The sequence below is a fragment of the Sabethes cyaneus genome, chromosome 2 (assembly GCF_943734655.1).
Source record: "Sabethes cyaneus chromosome 2, idSabCyanKW18_F2, whole genome shotgun sequence".
Lineage (NCBI taxonomy): Eukaryota > Metazoa > Arthropoda > Insecta > Diptera > Culicidae > Sabethes > Sabethes cyaneus.
Genome location: NC_071354.1, coordinates 33623058 through 33637006, shown reverse-complemented (window position 1 = coordinate 33637006; position 13949 = coordinate 33623058). Strand labels below are relative to the sequence as shown.

At 39.7% G+C, this 13949-nt stretch overlaps 1 protein-coding gene across 1 annotated transcript in view; it reads left to right on the top strand.

The window, feature by feature from the left end:
• The window catches only part of LOC128735253 (protein O-mannosyl-transferase Tmtc3-like), a 450482-nt gene that overhangs the window by 100013 nt on the left and 336520 nt on the right, over nt 1–13949 (top strand). The window contains exon 2 of the mRNA XM_053829747.1: nt 318–454. Coding sequence (XP_053685722.1) covers nt 318–454 — 137 coding nt within the window. The remainder of the gene's footprint in view (nt 1–317; nt 455–13949) is intronic.

The window sequence follows — 13949 nt, the reverse complement described above, 5'->3', positions numbered from 1 at the left end:
ATATTACAGACCCGCTGGTGCTCGTAAAAGCGGGATGCTTCTTCTTTCCCGACTACATACTACAGTAACAGTGTAAGGACAAGCTTCTTTGGACTGGGGAAACGAAATGTATTTTCTTTTTTATTACTTTTAACCATACACAATACACACGCATGGCCACCACCCACTTTTAGACACAAACTCGCACACACACGCATATGAATGCATAAATTATTCTCGAGCGATTTATTAATTTTAGTTCTACCCACCAGCCAACTTCAAGCGGCTTCTAATGTTTTCCCCTCGGGGTTTTTTTTCTCTCTCTTCTCCTTTCACAGGAACAAAGCCATAAATCATACCGGCCGCTGTGTGTGCTAACGTTCCGCTGGAATTATCTGCTGCACGGACTCGATCCGGCCGGTTACCATCTGGTGAACGTCCTGCTTCACACCGTCGTTTCGCTGATGTACTTCCGGTAAGTAAATTGTTCTGAAGAAAGATGCGTGTGTAGCTTTTTGGTAACTAACTTGCTATTGTTACCATCCTGTTCTCATTTCACATTCGCATTTTGTCTCATCTCTTATCTTTTATATCCCGTTTATCTTACTTTCATCGTTATCCTTGTTTGCTTTATCGGTTTTCTTTTTTTTTCTCTCGAAAGAATAATTCTTTCCCTTTGTTTTCTTTTTTTCTTTTCCGTTTAATCACGTTTCATTTCTTCACATTGTTTTTATTTTTCTTTCATGCCTTCCCTGTATTTGTCTCTTTTTTTGCTTTTTTCTCTCCTTTTTCCTTTTTTCTGCGCACTGTTTCCTGTTTCTATATATAATTTCTGTCTCGTTTTTCACCCGTTTTCACTTGGTTTTCTCTCTTTTGTTCTGTTTTTCATTTTTTCTTCCATTTTTTCACATTTTTAGACCCATTTTTTCTCTTACCAGTTCCGTTTTTTATTTTCTGTCCCGTTAACTTTGTTTTCCATTTTTGGTTTTCCCCCCTTTTCTTCCTTTTTTCCTTTTCCGTTTTAAGTTTATTCTCATTTTGTCTTTCTTTCTTTCGTTTTTATCTTTTTTTAACTCTTTTTATTTCCTCTCTTTCTCAACCATGAATTCGTATTGTTCACCTTCGTCTGTTCGGTTTTTACTCTTTTAGAAACCACATTTCTTCTTTTCTGTCACATATCTTATGTTTTTGGTTTTCTTTTTTGCCTGTGATCTCCGGTTTTCCTTTTTCATCTCCCGTTTTTCGTCTATTTGCTTTTTATCTCTTGTTGATCCATTTTTCTTTTCTTTTTTTTCTGTCCAATTGATTCCCATTCCCATTTCCCATTTCTATTTTCTCTTTTTATAACTAGGTTGACTTCCTTTCACAGTTTCCGTTATTATTCTTTTCTCCTTTGGTTTCTCTTGTTTTCCGTTCCGTTTTCTTACGTATTATTTCATAGGTTTTCTTTTTCCGTTCCGCCATCCCTCTAATTGTCACATTTTTTCTTCTTTTCTCTCTCCTTTTTCGTTTTTTTCTGCCACTGTGCCACTTTCTCATCTTTTCAGTCATGGTATTCTCTCTACTGTTCCATTTTTTATTTTTATTTCTTATTTCTTATCTCTTTTCTCCTGTCGCTTGCAATGTTCGTCCTTTTCTAACTCCTTTTAGGCGACGTCCATTTAGAATGTCACGCAAATTCTGACCAATATCAAACCCCCCTCACACCTTGTCATATTTTGCCACCCATTCGTGACTCCCCTAAGAGAGTACGTCACGTCACGGAAACCCCACGGATAATTTTCGTGCATTTAAGCAAAGACCCCATTATTAATAGTATTAATAGCACAGGGCCTCTCTGTTATTTTTCCATATAAAGCTTCTATTTGCGACGGTTGTACATCTTGTATGAAGGTTAGTATGCTGACCAAAATTCCGTATTAGTGTTTGTTCGACTAGGTTGGCATGGCGGTATGCATATTAGCACTCACTCACACAGATGCATCCAGGGACTACCTTGGCCGGCAGAGCGGGCTACCATCAGTGTCTTCCGAATATTGGTAGAGCTGCCAACCTTCTTGTTATGGGGTCTTTATGGATGGCTCCTTATTTTTTCTTCTTTTCTGTCACGTTCAATTGTTCTTGGCTTCCTTTCTTCCCTTCACGATTGGCCACGTTTTTGCTTTTTCTGTCCTCCCAACCAATTTTAATTTCAAGACCACCATCGGAAAGCTGAGAAAAAATGCTATAAGAAACATTCATCAAATTATATGTGAAGTGGCATTGAATAAAATGGCATTAAAAATGAAAATCGGTAAGGGGAATCATGCCGAAACGGCGATTTTTTGATAAAATCCAACATGGCGGCCAAATTCAAGATGGCCGCCAATTTTTTCTCACTTCGTTTATAAGCCCTATCTCTCCTCTTTACAAAACCGTGTCGTTTGTAGTGTGTTTCACAGCAAATTTTGGAAATATCACAATAAATTATATGAAAATTGTGAACCTTGCTACAAACAACTGGTTGTTTTATTCAGTCAATGCCATTGGACACCTAACTTTGTAAATGCTTCTTGTAGCATTTTTTCTCAGCTTTCCAATGGTGGTCTTTAAATGAAAATTGGTTGGGGGGCTCATGGTGAAAACGGCGATTATTTGATAAAATCCAATATAGCGAGCAAATCCAAGATGGCCGCCAAAAAATTTTTCACTCCATTTGAAAACCCTGTTCTTCTTCTTTACAGAACCGGGCCATTTGTTAGTTATTTCATGGCAAATTTATGAAATATCACATGATTTAGATCTCAAGGTTTGCTCAAAATTCAACTTTTTTTCGTCTGTTCTTTCTCTAAGTCCCGTTGTCCCCCGCTTTGTTCTTTTTTCTCTTCTTTTCTGTTTAATTCATGCTCATTTTTCTTTCCTTCTTTCATTTCCAGTACTTTCATATCATTTCTTTCTCATTTTTAGCCTTCGTCTATTCGGTGTTTGCCTTTTTTCCGATGTTTGCCACATTTTTTCTTCTTTTTTGTCATGTTTATTATGCTTTAGGGTTTCTGTTTTCCCTTTGCTTCCCTTTTTTATCTCTCGTTTTTCGTATAATGCATGATTTTTGCCATTTTGACTTTTGATCCGTTTTTCCTGTTTCGCTTTGCTTTTTTTCTGTCTTAGTTATCCTTCTCATTTGTTCCACCTTTTTATATCACGTTTGTTCTCTTTTAACCGTTATGCTCATTCTATCGTTTTCTCCTTGTTTCTCTCTCTCTCCTTTTCCTATTTTCTGCGCGATGTTTCCTCTTTTTGTGATTTTTTTGATCCGCTTTTAATTTTTTTCTTCCGGTATTCCTCATTTTCAGGAGGCCCGTTTTTCTTTTTTCGAATCTCGTTTTTCTCCTGTCAAGTTAACTCTTTCCTATTTGTTGTTTTCTCCTGTTCCATTTTTTCTTTTTATAGATATAGTAATGTTCCGCTTTTGTCAGCTCCCGATTTTGTCTACCCCTGATTTTGTCGGCTTTTTATCCCGATTTTGTCAGCCTATAAATTTGGTTATACTTTTGTGCTTTTAAACATGATTTATAATAATACTTTTCAGCCTGCTCGAAGGTATTCTGATTCTCTGAGGAGAGTTTTTGAATAAAATGATGCCTTCTTGCGAGTAATTGGGAGTCAAAATTAGGGTATTTTTGTTGTAAAAGTTCTATAGTTCCTAAACAAGCAAAGATAGAGGTACACTATATACAGCAATGTTGTGTAGTTTTACTATTTGTACAATTTTGTAAAACAAGAATAAGTTATACAACGACAAAAACAGCTAAAATAGTAAAACTGTTTTTAACGATTTTTCATATTTGAGAAATAGGATTTTTCTATCTTTGCTGAAGAGATAGAAGGTTATTGTCTTCAGCATAATTTATTGTAGTAATATGCTGTAAAACTTTGCAGAACATACCAATATGTTAAATTGAAACTGAAGAAAAATAAATTTTTTATTGCACTTTTTCAAAATTAATTAATCAAAATTTGATCATATTTCGCTGGACGACAGAACTTTTAATTTTAAAAAAACTCTTCCAAAGGTTCCATAAATCTAAAATCCCAAAGTTTCCCCGCTCAAAGCTAATGCGCACCAAAAAAGGTTCATTGAGCTTTCGGTTGACTAATTGAGAGTTAAAAATTAATTTTTAGTAAAAGTCTTCGATATTGCAACGCCTTAAGTCTTGAATTTTGATAAAATTTTCGAAAAAAATATTCCGATTTTGTCAGTTTCCATATTTTGTCAGCCCAAAATTCAACATGGGGCTAATAAAATCGAAACATTACTATGCTACAACATGTTAGAACATGTTATAAATGTTCTCTTTCCTTCCTTGTCTTTTTCTATCTTTCCTTATATCCCTCTCATTTTTCCTCTTCGTCTGTTCGGTTGTTGCTCTTTAAGAAGCCTTTTTTTTCTTTTTTGTCACGATTATTATTATGTTTTGGTTTCCTTTTTTCCCTTTACTCACCGGTTTTCGGTTGTGTTTTTGTTTCCTTTTTGCTTTGTTTGGTCCATTTTCCCTGTTTTTCTTTGCTTCTTTTTCTGTCCTACTTTTCTATTCCATACCCATTGTAACTCATCGTTTTCTTTTTATATCCCGTTTGAACTCTTTTCCCCGTTATCTGTTATATTCCCCATTTGCTCTGTAGGTTTTCGCTTTTTCCTCTCGCTATTATTCTTGCCCTTTGATATTTATTGTTTTCTGTTCTGTTTTCTCTTTCTTGTCTTTTTTTTCTTTTTCGCTTTTCCATCTTTCCTTTTACGTTGCTTTTTTCTGTCCAGACTTCTTTCTATTTGTCCCGTTTTTTCTTCTTTTCTCTCTCCTTTTTCCTGTTTTCTCTTTCTCATCGTTTCCTGCCCCGTGTTTCGCCGCTTTCAGTCTATATTTTTGAATTTTTATGCCTTTTTCCATTTTTTTCTACCGTTTTTTTCAGTTTCAAGCCCGTTTTTCCTCTTTCCAGTCTCGTTTTATGTTTTCTGTCCCGTTAACTCTTTTTCCATTTTTTGTGTTCGTCCGATGCGTTCTTCCTCCAATTATATTCTGCTTTTTCTCCTGTTCTTTCCTTTTGTCCCCCTTTTTTGTTCTTTTTTCTCTCCTTTTCTGTTGTCCTCTCTGAGTCGTTTTCTTTGTTATTTCCTTTCTTTTCTCTCATTTCCTTTCTGTTCTCCCTTTTTCTTTTGACGTAGGACTACGTCCTTGTTTACTATCTGGGACTGGGTAGCGCTTTGTGAAAACTAAAATAGTGTAACGCTGGAATGAAAGATTTCAAATGCTAATAACCACTAAACTACTGAACGGAACTGAACAATTTATGTCGTTGGAAAGATAAAATGACCAGCAATTTTATGGAGAGGGCGAGAGAGCAATTTTATGTATGGCGTAAGAGGGGAGGGGGGGGGGCTCCTACACAAATGAAACTCAAATTTCCTCAAAACGCGAGAACTAATCAAGCAAATGGAACCAAATTGGGCATATGGGGGCTTCAGAAGGTAGGATTTTTTCTATGGTGTACTGAGACCCCTTCCCCTTCTAAGAGGCGGGGCTTCCATACAAATGAAATACAAATTTCTTCATAAATCTAGCACTAATCAAGCAAATGGAACCAAATTTGGCACGTAGGGGTTTCAGAAGGCAAGATTTTTTTCTATGGTGAACTGAGACCCCTCCCCTCGTTAAGAAGGGGGGCTCCCATACAAATAATATACAAATTTCCTCATAATTCGAGAGATACTCAATCAAAAGGAACCAAATTTGGTATGCGGGGGTTTATGGAGGCATGAATTTATTTTATGAGGGTTTGAGACCACTTCCCCTTCTGAGAGGGGGGGCTCCTATATAAATGAAATACAAATTCCCTCAAAACTCGAGAACTAATCAAGCAAATGGAACCAAATTTGGCACATGGGGGTCTTAGAAGGTAGGATTTTTTTCCATTGTGTACTGAGACCTCTTCCCCTTCTAAGAGGAGGGGGGGGGGCTCCCATACAAATGAAATACAAATTTCCTCATAAATCTAGAACTAATCAAGCAAATGGAGGACAAAACAAAGGTGGTCCCTATCGAGAGGGATGTTCAAATAAGTAAAAGGGGTTGGGTTTTTCTTGCCCGATTACTGTTGCGCAAGTGGCTGGGAAAGTTACATGAAAAAAAAACTGCTACTCTTCTAATCTAGAGATTTACAGAGATCAAACAGATACATAATGGGCTACGTGACAGAAAGGAGAGCTGATTGGAAGGGAGCCAACAGGGAGGGGGACGAGGAATATGTGTATGAACGCCTGGCATACGTGTTTTTTGACATAAAAGTGTCATCGCAGGGGGATTGACAACAGGGGGAGTAAGGTTGATGTACAAATGGCTGCACAACATGAGGGGATTTCTGAAAGAATGAAATATGGTAGCCATCGACGATAGGGAGGTTCAAAAACGTAAAAAGGCTTCGTCTGGCTTTATAGGAATTACCGAAAAGAAGACAGATTTGCAAATGGCTGAGGGACAACAGGAGGGGGGAACTGACAGAGGGTAGGCACATTCATATGAAGAAAAAGTGTTTTGTATCTTGCATTATGAGAATTTTCGTTACAATTATTCAAAAAATAATATCGTTGCCTAGGTGAGTGTGTGGTGCGTATGGAGAATGACACAATTGAGAGAATAAAACAAAATTGGGTATTAGACTGCCGAACATAAGGGCGGCAGTAGTTTAGTTAGTATTTTCTAATTCACTTCATTAATCATTCTTCGCATCAGACACCTCCTCGCTTTACAAAAAAAGTTGAAATTAAACTTCAAACTGAAACTGAATCTTTACGCAACTAATTTACTCTTCGCCAAAAAAGTGGTAGACTAAATTACAAACTGTCGACTTATGCGTTACAGAAATTATTTTCTTTCATTTTAAATTTCAAAGATTAGGTGGGCCACGTACCCCAGTGTGCCCCTAGCTGGGTACGTCAGTGATCAGCAAATTTCACTAAATTCTGCAACCGCTCAAGCGTTCTTGAACTGCTCTCTTTAAACCACTAAATAAAATTCAAAGCGATAGAATGCAAGGCAAGAAGCCCGTTACCGAAATGAGACATCGTAAAGTACAATTTGCTCGGTACCCGGCAGCAGCCACAACCATTATTAAATCCAGTAAAGTCTCAAGTAATATGAAAATGTAGTGTTTATGAGACGGCCTCGTCCGGAGTGCGCTGCCACTATCCCCTTCCGCTTTCTACGAACAACATATTCGCCGGGTCCCAGCCCAGTCAACCGTCGAAGCGCAGAGCGAGAGAGACAGAGAGTACGAGAGGAGTCTCCTTAGCGACAAAATTAGATAACGCCCAACAAGAAACAAGAAATGGAGACACATCGAAGCGTAAAAGTTTCGCCACTCCATCCGATCCGTTCCCAGCCAAGACCAGGACGACAACGACCGACGACGACGATCCGTTCTAGCGTGTCGCATCTTGTTGCCAGTGCGAAACTCGAAACCACCGATGCAGAAGTGGGACATAAAATAAAGTGGAGCTGAAGCGTGCAGAACCGTGGTCGTAGCGCCGCGAAAACAATAAACTTGAAAGCGAACGAACTGGCTGACTGGCTGGCTGGCTGTGGCGCAAATAACGTGGCAGCAGCGCTGCGGCGGTGCGATCCAGATTGCAATTTTCCCGCCAATGAAGTGATTTGCGCCACCACTGCCACCGGCGGCGGGAGCAACTAACGACAACGCCGACGACGGTTGGTTTGCGCGGAGCCAAAGGGAACAACAAAAATCTAACTTTCTTCATGAAACGTTGCTTTTTCTTTCGAAACATCGAACCCGAACACCGCATGCAGCCGTGTCAGTGTCCTGGCCGCCGTCGCCGCTTTCCGACGGGGGAAAAAGAGGAAGAGAATTTCCCAAACTGAAAGCTTTTTGATGCAGCATCCACCCCCAACCGAGCAACGTACGGTTGAACGGAACACAAGGAAAAAAAACTCCAAATTTGATAACATAAAGTGAAGCAAGTTGCACCGAGTTGAAAAGTAGATGGGGGGAAAAGCACTTAACAAAGCAGGGTATATTGAGTAACACTTCAAGCGCTGTTGGTTAAGGTAAATGAACAGATACTTATACCAAGATGCATTTCGTGCTTCGTTTTTTGATTGCAAGATTCAGACTAGTTCTTTAACTAGAGTACATTAAAGCGTCGCTAACCTTAAAACTAAAAAGTCACTAACGGTTTGCCGGTTTGGAAGGATTGAAATAAAGAGGATGCTTCCAAACGAAAGTTGAACTGAGAAGTTCGATGTTTTCTTGAAAACATCATCAGAGCGAAGGAAAAAGTACGAAACTAGGTGACTGAAAGCATTTTTCATGATCCATCCAACCAACAAAGCAACAATACTCTTACCGATATGGTTAGGAACGAAAGTGAAAAACCTCTTCCCCCCAAAATACCGCCCTGTTTTGTCGGAATAGCGAGGACCATTTTTCACGCTGTCGGTCGGTCGAGAGACCAAATAGATTAGAGGAAAGCTTAACTGTACCGCTAGGGCAAGTGCGGGCGCGGAACGCGCCAATGGAAGTCCTTGGGTGTATGTAGAGGAAAAGTACTGTGCAAATAAAATTAAAACCCACAAACAAAGCGAGCAGCGTCGTGGTCTTAGCGAATGTGTAATTCACGACAGCCGAATCAAGATGAGAAAATTTGAACTTGGAATGTAGCTTGCTAGGTACGTGATTTTCACTTGAATTCAATGTGAGAATTATAATCTGTATCTAGTTCTCGTAAGATTTTGAATTCATCGGTTGTTTCTATCTTCTGTCTTAAAATCCTAACATAAGTAGACCTACGATGGATTTTTTTAAATTGTAGATCAACACTTCAACTTTTGTGATAGGTAATTTTTTGATTTTTTTTTTTCCTATATTTGTGAGACTTTAAACTTATGGCTGGCCCACCCCAGATTTACCTACATCGTAAGTTTTTTACGAAATAATGTTTATGTTTTAATACGATGTTTAAAATATTAAAGATTGTTTTAATATTGTATACTGCCCGAATTGCTTTCCAGTTGTTTCACTCACCAATTCGATGCTTACCTAATAAATCATTGAAATATAACGGCGTGGAATATTAGACGAGTGTCCTTTACTGAAACGAAATGTGCTTTACACTTCAACACTAGTTTCCAACGAGAGTTCATATGCTGGACCACCTTCTGTATTACACAGTAGACGATTACTTAAACCGACAGCTCATTCGAACCCAAGCCTTGGCAATGGCCCGTACTAGTCAACAGACTATGGGGTTGCCCTGGGACTCTTTCTTCAATAGGCTAAGGGTCGCGTTGAATACTCAGAGTCTACATTCAGTATGGCTTGATTTATTTAGTGTGGGTTAGATGGAGTACGTATATTACAGATGGCACAAGAGGTAAAAATATGGAACACGAGGAGATAAACATATGGGACGCAAAAAAACAAACAAATGTAACACGAGGAAGCAAACAGATGGGACATGAGGACTGGAACTTGGACACGTGAATTGGAATTGGGACACGAGGACTGAAACTGGAACACGAGGACTGGAACTGGGACACGAGGACTAAAACTGGGACACGTTAGAACTCTGACACATTTACATTTACATTTACATTTATTGGGATATTGCATCTGACATAAAAATTGTCTTAATGAATAAAGTCTTATAACAAATTACATCTCTTTAATTTCCGTGCAAATAAGTGTGATGGCTTGCCGAACTCAAATAGTTCCTCCACCTTCGCAAAAAACCGGATGCATTCCGTGATTGGTTCATTATAACCAAATGCCGTTCGATGAAATGGAGTTTGTGGCAGGCCCGTTGATCGTAATGGTCGTTGTGATACCCGGAAATTCAGCAAGGACAACAGTTTTGGAGTGTTAATTTAACCATTGATTAGTTTAGCATCTAATATCGCCTGATGCATTTTGCGTGTGTAGTCGAGCGTGTCTTGGTCAATTAAACGGCACCGTTTTGCATACGGTGGCAAGTGATCGGGATGACGCCAAGGGAGATGTCGCAAAGCCATTCGAACAAATTACGTTGTTCATGTTGTTAATGAACTATGCTATAATAAGCTAGAGCTTGTAATCATTCGCTTAAATTAATGCAAAGGTTCACCAAATTCGAAATATTGTTCAACACGACTAAACGTTCTAGTACACGATGCAATCGTTTCATTGCGGCCAAATTCAGTGCGGTGAAAGCGTTTGATCAGCAGTGAGGATGGTCGCAGAGTCCCTTGTACTGCGCGAAAATTCACCAGCGATAGTAATTGCAGAGATTCAATCTCACCGTGTAACAGTTTTGGCACAAACAAAAAAGCTTGTTGTATGTTGCGCCAACGTTCTAAGGTATCTAGACCAAGCAAGCGACAGCGATCGGGATACGGAGGTAGATTTTCCGGGTTGCGCTAACGCAGGGCCAGTCTTATAAACCTCCTCTGCACTCGTTTAATTCCAAGGTTCCTGTAGAGTTGAAGCGGAGTCCAAATTAGGCACGCATTTTCGAGAAGGGGACGAGCTAATGCGCAATGCAGGGCTTTAAGGCAGTACGGGTCTTTAAATCCCGTCCAATTTTTGCAATAAATCCCAACTGGCGAGTCGCTTTTGAGATCATCGTTGTACGGTGACGTTCGAAAATTAGTCAAGAACCAAGGTCATTCACATGCTCAACCCGTTTTAGTATCTGGTCGTCAATTTTGTAGTCGAAAACTATAGGCGATCTGATTCGGTGAAACGTCATAACGTCATTGCACCAATTTAGAAATGTGTCCAAGAGAAGTTAAAGGCGATAACAATCATCGATGCAACGAATCGTCAAGTAGATTTTAAAATCATAGGTAAACATCGAGGAAATACTGGACCCGAGTTTCACCCGTAGTACTCTACTGCTGAGTTATGAGTTCCGCCATTCAATCGTTTGTTGGGAAGCACCGAGACACGAGGAATTTCGACTGGGACTGGGACTGGGACTGGGACTGGGACTGGGACTGGGACTGGGACTGGGACTGGGACTGGGACTGGGACTGGGACTGGGACTGGGACTGGGACTGGGACTGGGACTGGGACTGGGACTGGGACTGGGACTGGAACTGGAACTGGGACTGGGACTGGGACTGGAACTGGGACTGGGACTAAGACTGAGACTGGAACTGGGACACGAGTTCTGAAACTGGGACACGAGTACTGAAAATGGGACACGAGGGCTGGAACTGGGACACGACAACCAGACCTAGGGCACGAGGACTGGAACTGGGACATGACGACTGTAAATGGGACACGAGCACTGGAACTAAAGCACGAGGGATTCAGACTGGGACTGGGACTGGCACTGAGACTGGGACTGTGACTGGAACTGGGACACGAGTACTGAAATAAGACACGAGGACTAGAACTGGGACACGATGGAATCGGACTGGGACTGGGACACGACGACTGTAAATGGGACACGAGCACTGAAACTGAAGCACGAGGGATTCAGACTGGGACTGCGACTGGGACTGGGACTGGAACTAGGGTTGGGACTAGGACTGGGACACGGTTACTGGAACTGGGACACGAAGGCTGGAACTAAGACAGGAGGACTGCAAGTGGGACACAAGGACTGGAACCGGGACACGAGGACTGGAATTGAGACATGAAAGATTCGGACTGGGACTGGGACTAGGACTGGAATTAGGATGCGAAGGCTGGAACTGGGACACGAGAACTGAAACCGGAACTGAATGGGACACGAATGATTGGGACTAGGACTTGAACTGGGAATGGGACTGGAACTGGGGCAGGAACGGAGATTGAACTGCTATTGAACTTCTTACAGCAGTTTGGCTCAGTTACCAGAACTTGCATTGTTCAAATCTTTAGCAATTTCAAAATTTGTTATAAATCGACACCATTAACAACACAATTTGCTGGCACCTGGTGAGGTATACCTGGCGAAAACGGACGGATGTCCTAGCGCATTCCTCCCATATCAGTGACTTTTTTCTGAGAGGAAACACAAGTTCCCGAGTTTTTCGGCATTGAGGATGACTCGACTCGTAGGGTAAGCCTAAAAGGAACTTCCACATCAAGTAACTGTGTTTTCTGTCTTTCCAGTAATGCGGAACTCGTTCCTACCTTCTAGTCAGTCGAGTAAATTTTTCCTTTCACACTTTACTATGTCTTTCTGGAGTAAGGGATTTTGCTGCCAAATTTTCCAGACAAAGATCCACTTAACATATTACTCTTTGTCTGTGCCTCTCTTTTCAATATAAAAGTTCCCGTTGACATACGTGATGGCACATACGTATCTGCGTCCTGACATTTTGAATGCGACCATACCAGAAAGGGAAAAAATAGTTCCCTACTATTCATTATAAATGGCACTTAAATACATTGTGGTTTTTCAGAAACCAATGCAGTTTTAAAAATCTCTTTGAAGAGGATTAACCATTTTATCTGTCAAAAATTCAAATAGATCAATAGCTGTCTCAAATCAAAGATCAAATCTGTATAACTGCTTATGTGCATACTATGGTGCTTGATTCACTCTGAATAAAGTAATCTTTCCGACAACGGTCGCACAAAACCATTTTGTTTATCAATGGTCGAATCATGCTATTTCCTTCGTCTGTGGTCTTACCGATCCATATCTTTACATATAACTATGGTCGTACCGAACCATATACTTCATCTAATAATTATCGCACCGAATCATTTTACTTATAAATGATCGTACCGAACCGTTTAAATAGTCTATGGTCGTACCAAACGATATACTTCATTCAACAATGATCGAACCGAATCATTTAATTCATCTATGGTCGTACCGAACCACAATAACCGTACCAAAATGTTTCACTCATACTCGATCGTATCGAAGTTTTATTTTTATCACACGACCAGCTTAATGTTTGGATATTTGGATAAAATACCTCAAGTTCACTCATTCAAGTGCAAGTTCTCATTTTTTCGGGGTTTCAGCGATCATAAAACATAGCGTTACAAGAACAACTTGAAAAAAAAGCTCCAAAAAAAAAACTCAAAAAAAAATTAAAAATAGAGAAAGAAGAACCCAAATCAGGCCGTTATAAGTATTTTATAAAGTTTTTGTCTTTCCGGTGTTGGGCAACTGATGGCAACTAATCGAGGAAAAAATGCGTTTTGTGCATTTATTCTTTAAGTATAAATGTGAAAACCAATTCTATTCTTGGTTTTCACATATCCGTTGTTATTTTCCATGCAAAAACCTACAAATACAAAGACAAAATCGAATGATTTTTTGCTGGTTTTTGGAAATCCATTTGTTCGAATTTCTGTTTCTGTGTCGTGCTAAAAGCGTTAACACTTCGTTCACTTATTTTTCGAGTTCTTTAGGCTATAAAGCCCACAGACAATTGATTTTCTAAAAAAACATTGACTTGATATTGATATTTTCGCCCCCTGATTTTTCAACCAATTTCAAAGGGAAGGGGTGACAAAAACTTAAAAAATAATTTGTAAAGAACTTATAATCGGAATATATTTAACCGTTATGTGTGCGACAGGGTACCCGGGTACCTTTTCAGTTTTAAAATAGTTATAACTCATTCAATTTAAAACATACGTCATTGAAATTTTGCGACATCGTAAAACTCGTTGATCTTAAGTAATTGAGGTTTTTTTGGTGCATATCCATAAAGGGGTTTAGCAATGAGAGTCACTTGAATTTTTTTATTACGTAGGAGGGCGACAAGGGTACCCGGGTACCCATGATTTGCTATCTTCATAACTTTAGTTATGTTGAACCGATTTGGATGAAACCGGTGGCATTTGATTCGTACATTTATCTAGTTTTGATTAGATAAAGCGTTTGGCCATCAAATGACAAGTAGTTCCCGGGAATCGGTAGTTCCGGAGCAACATCCGGTAAAACGTGGGAAGCCGCATGTTTTGAAAGAATATCAGCTTTCAGTAAA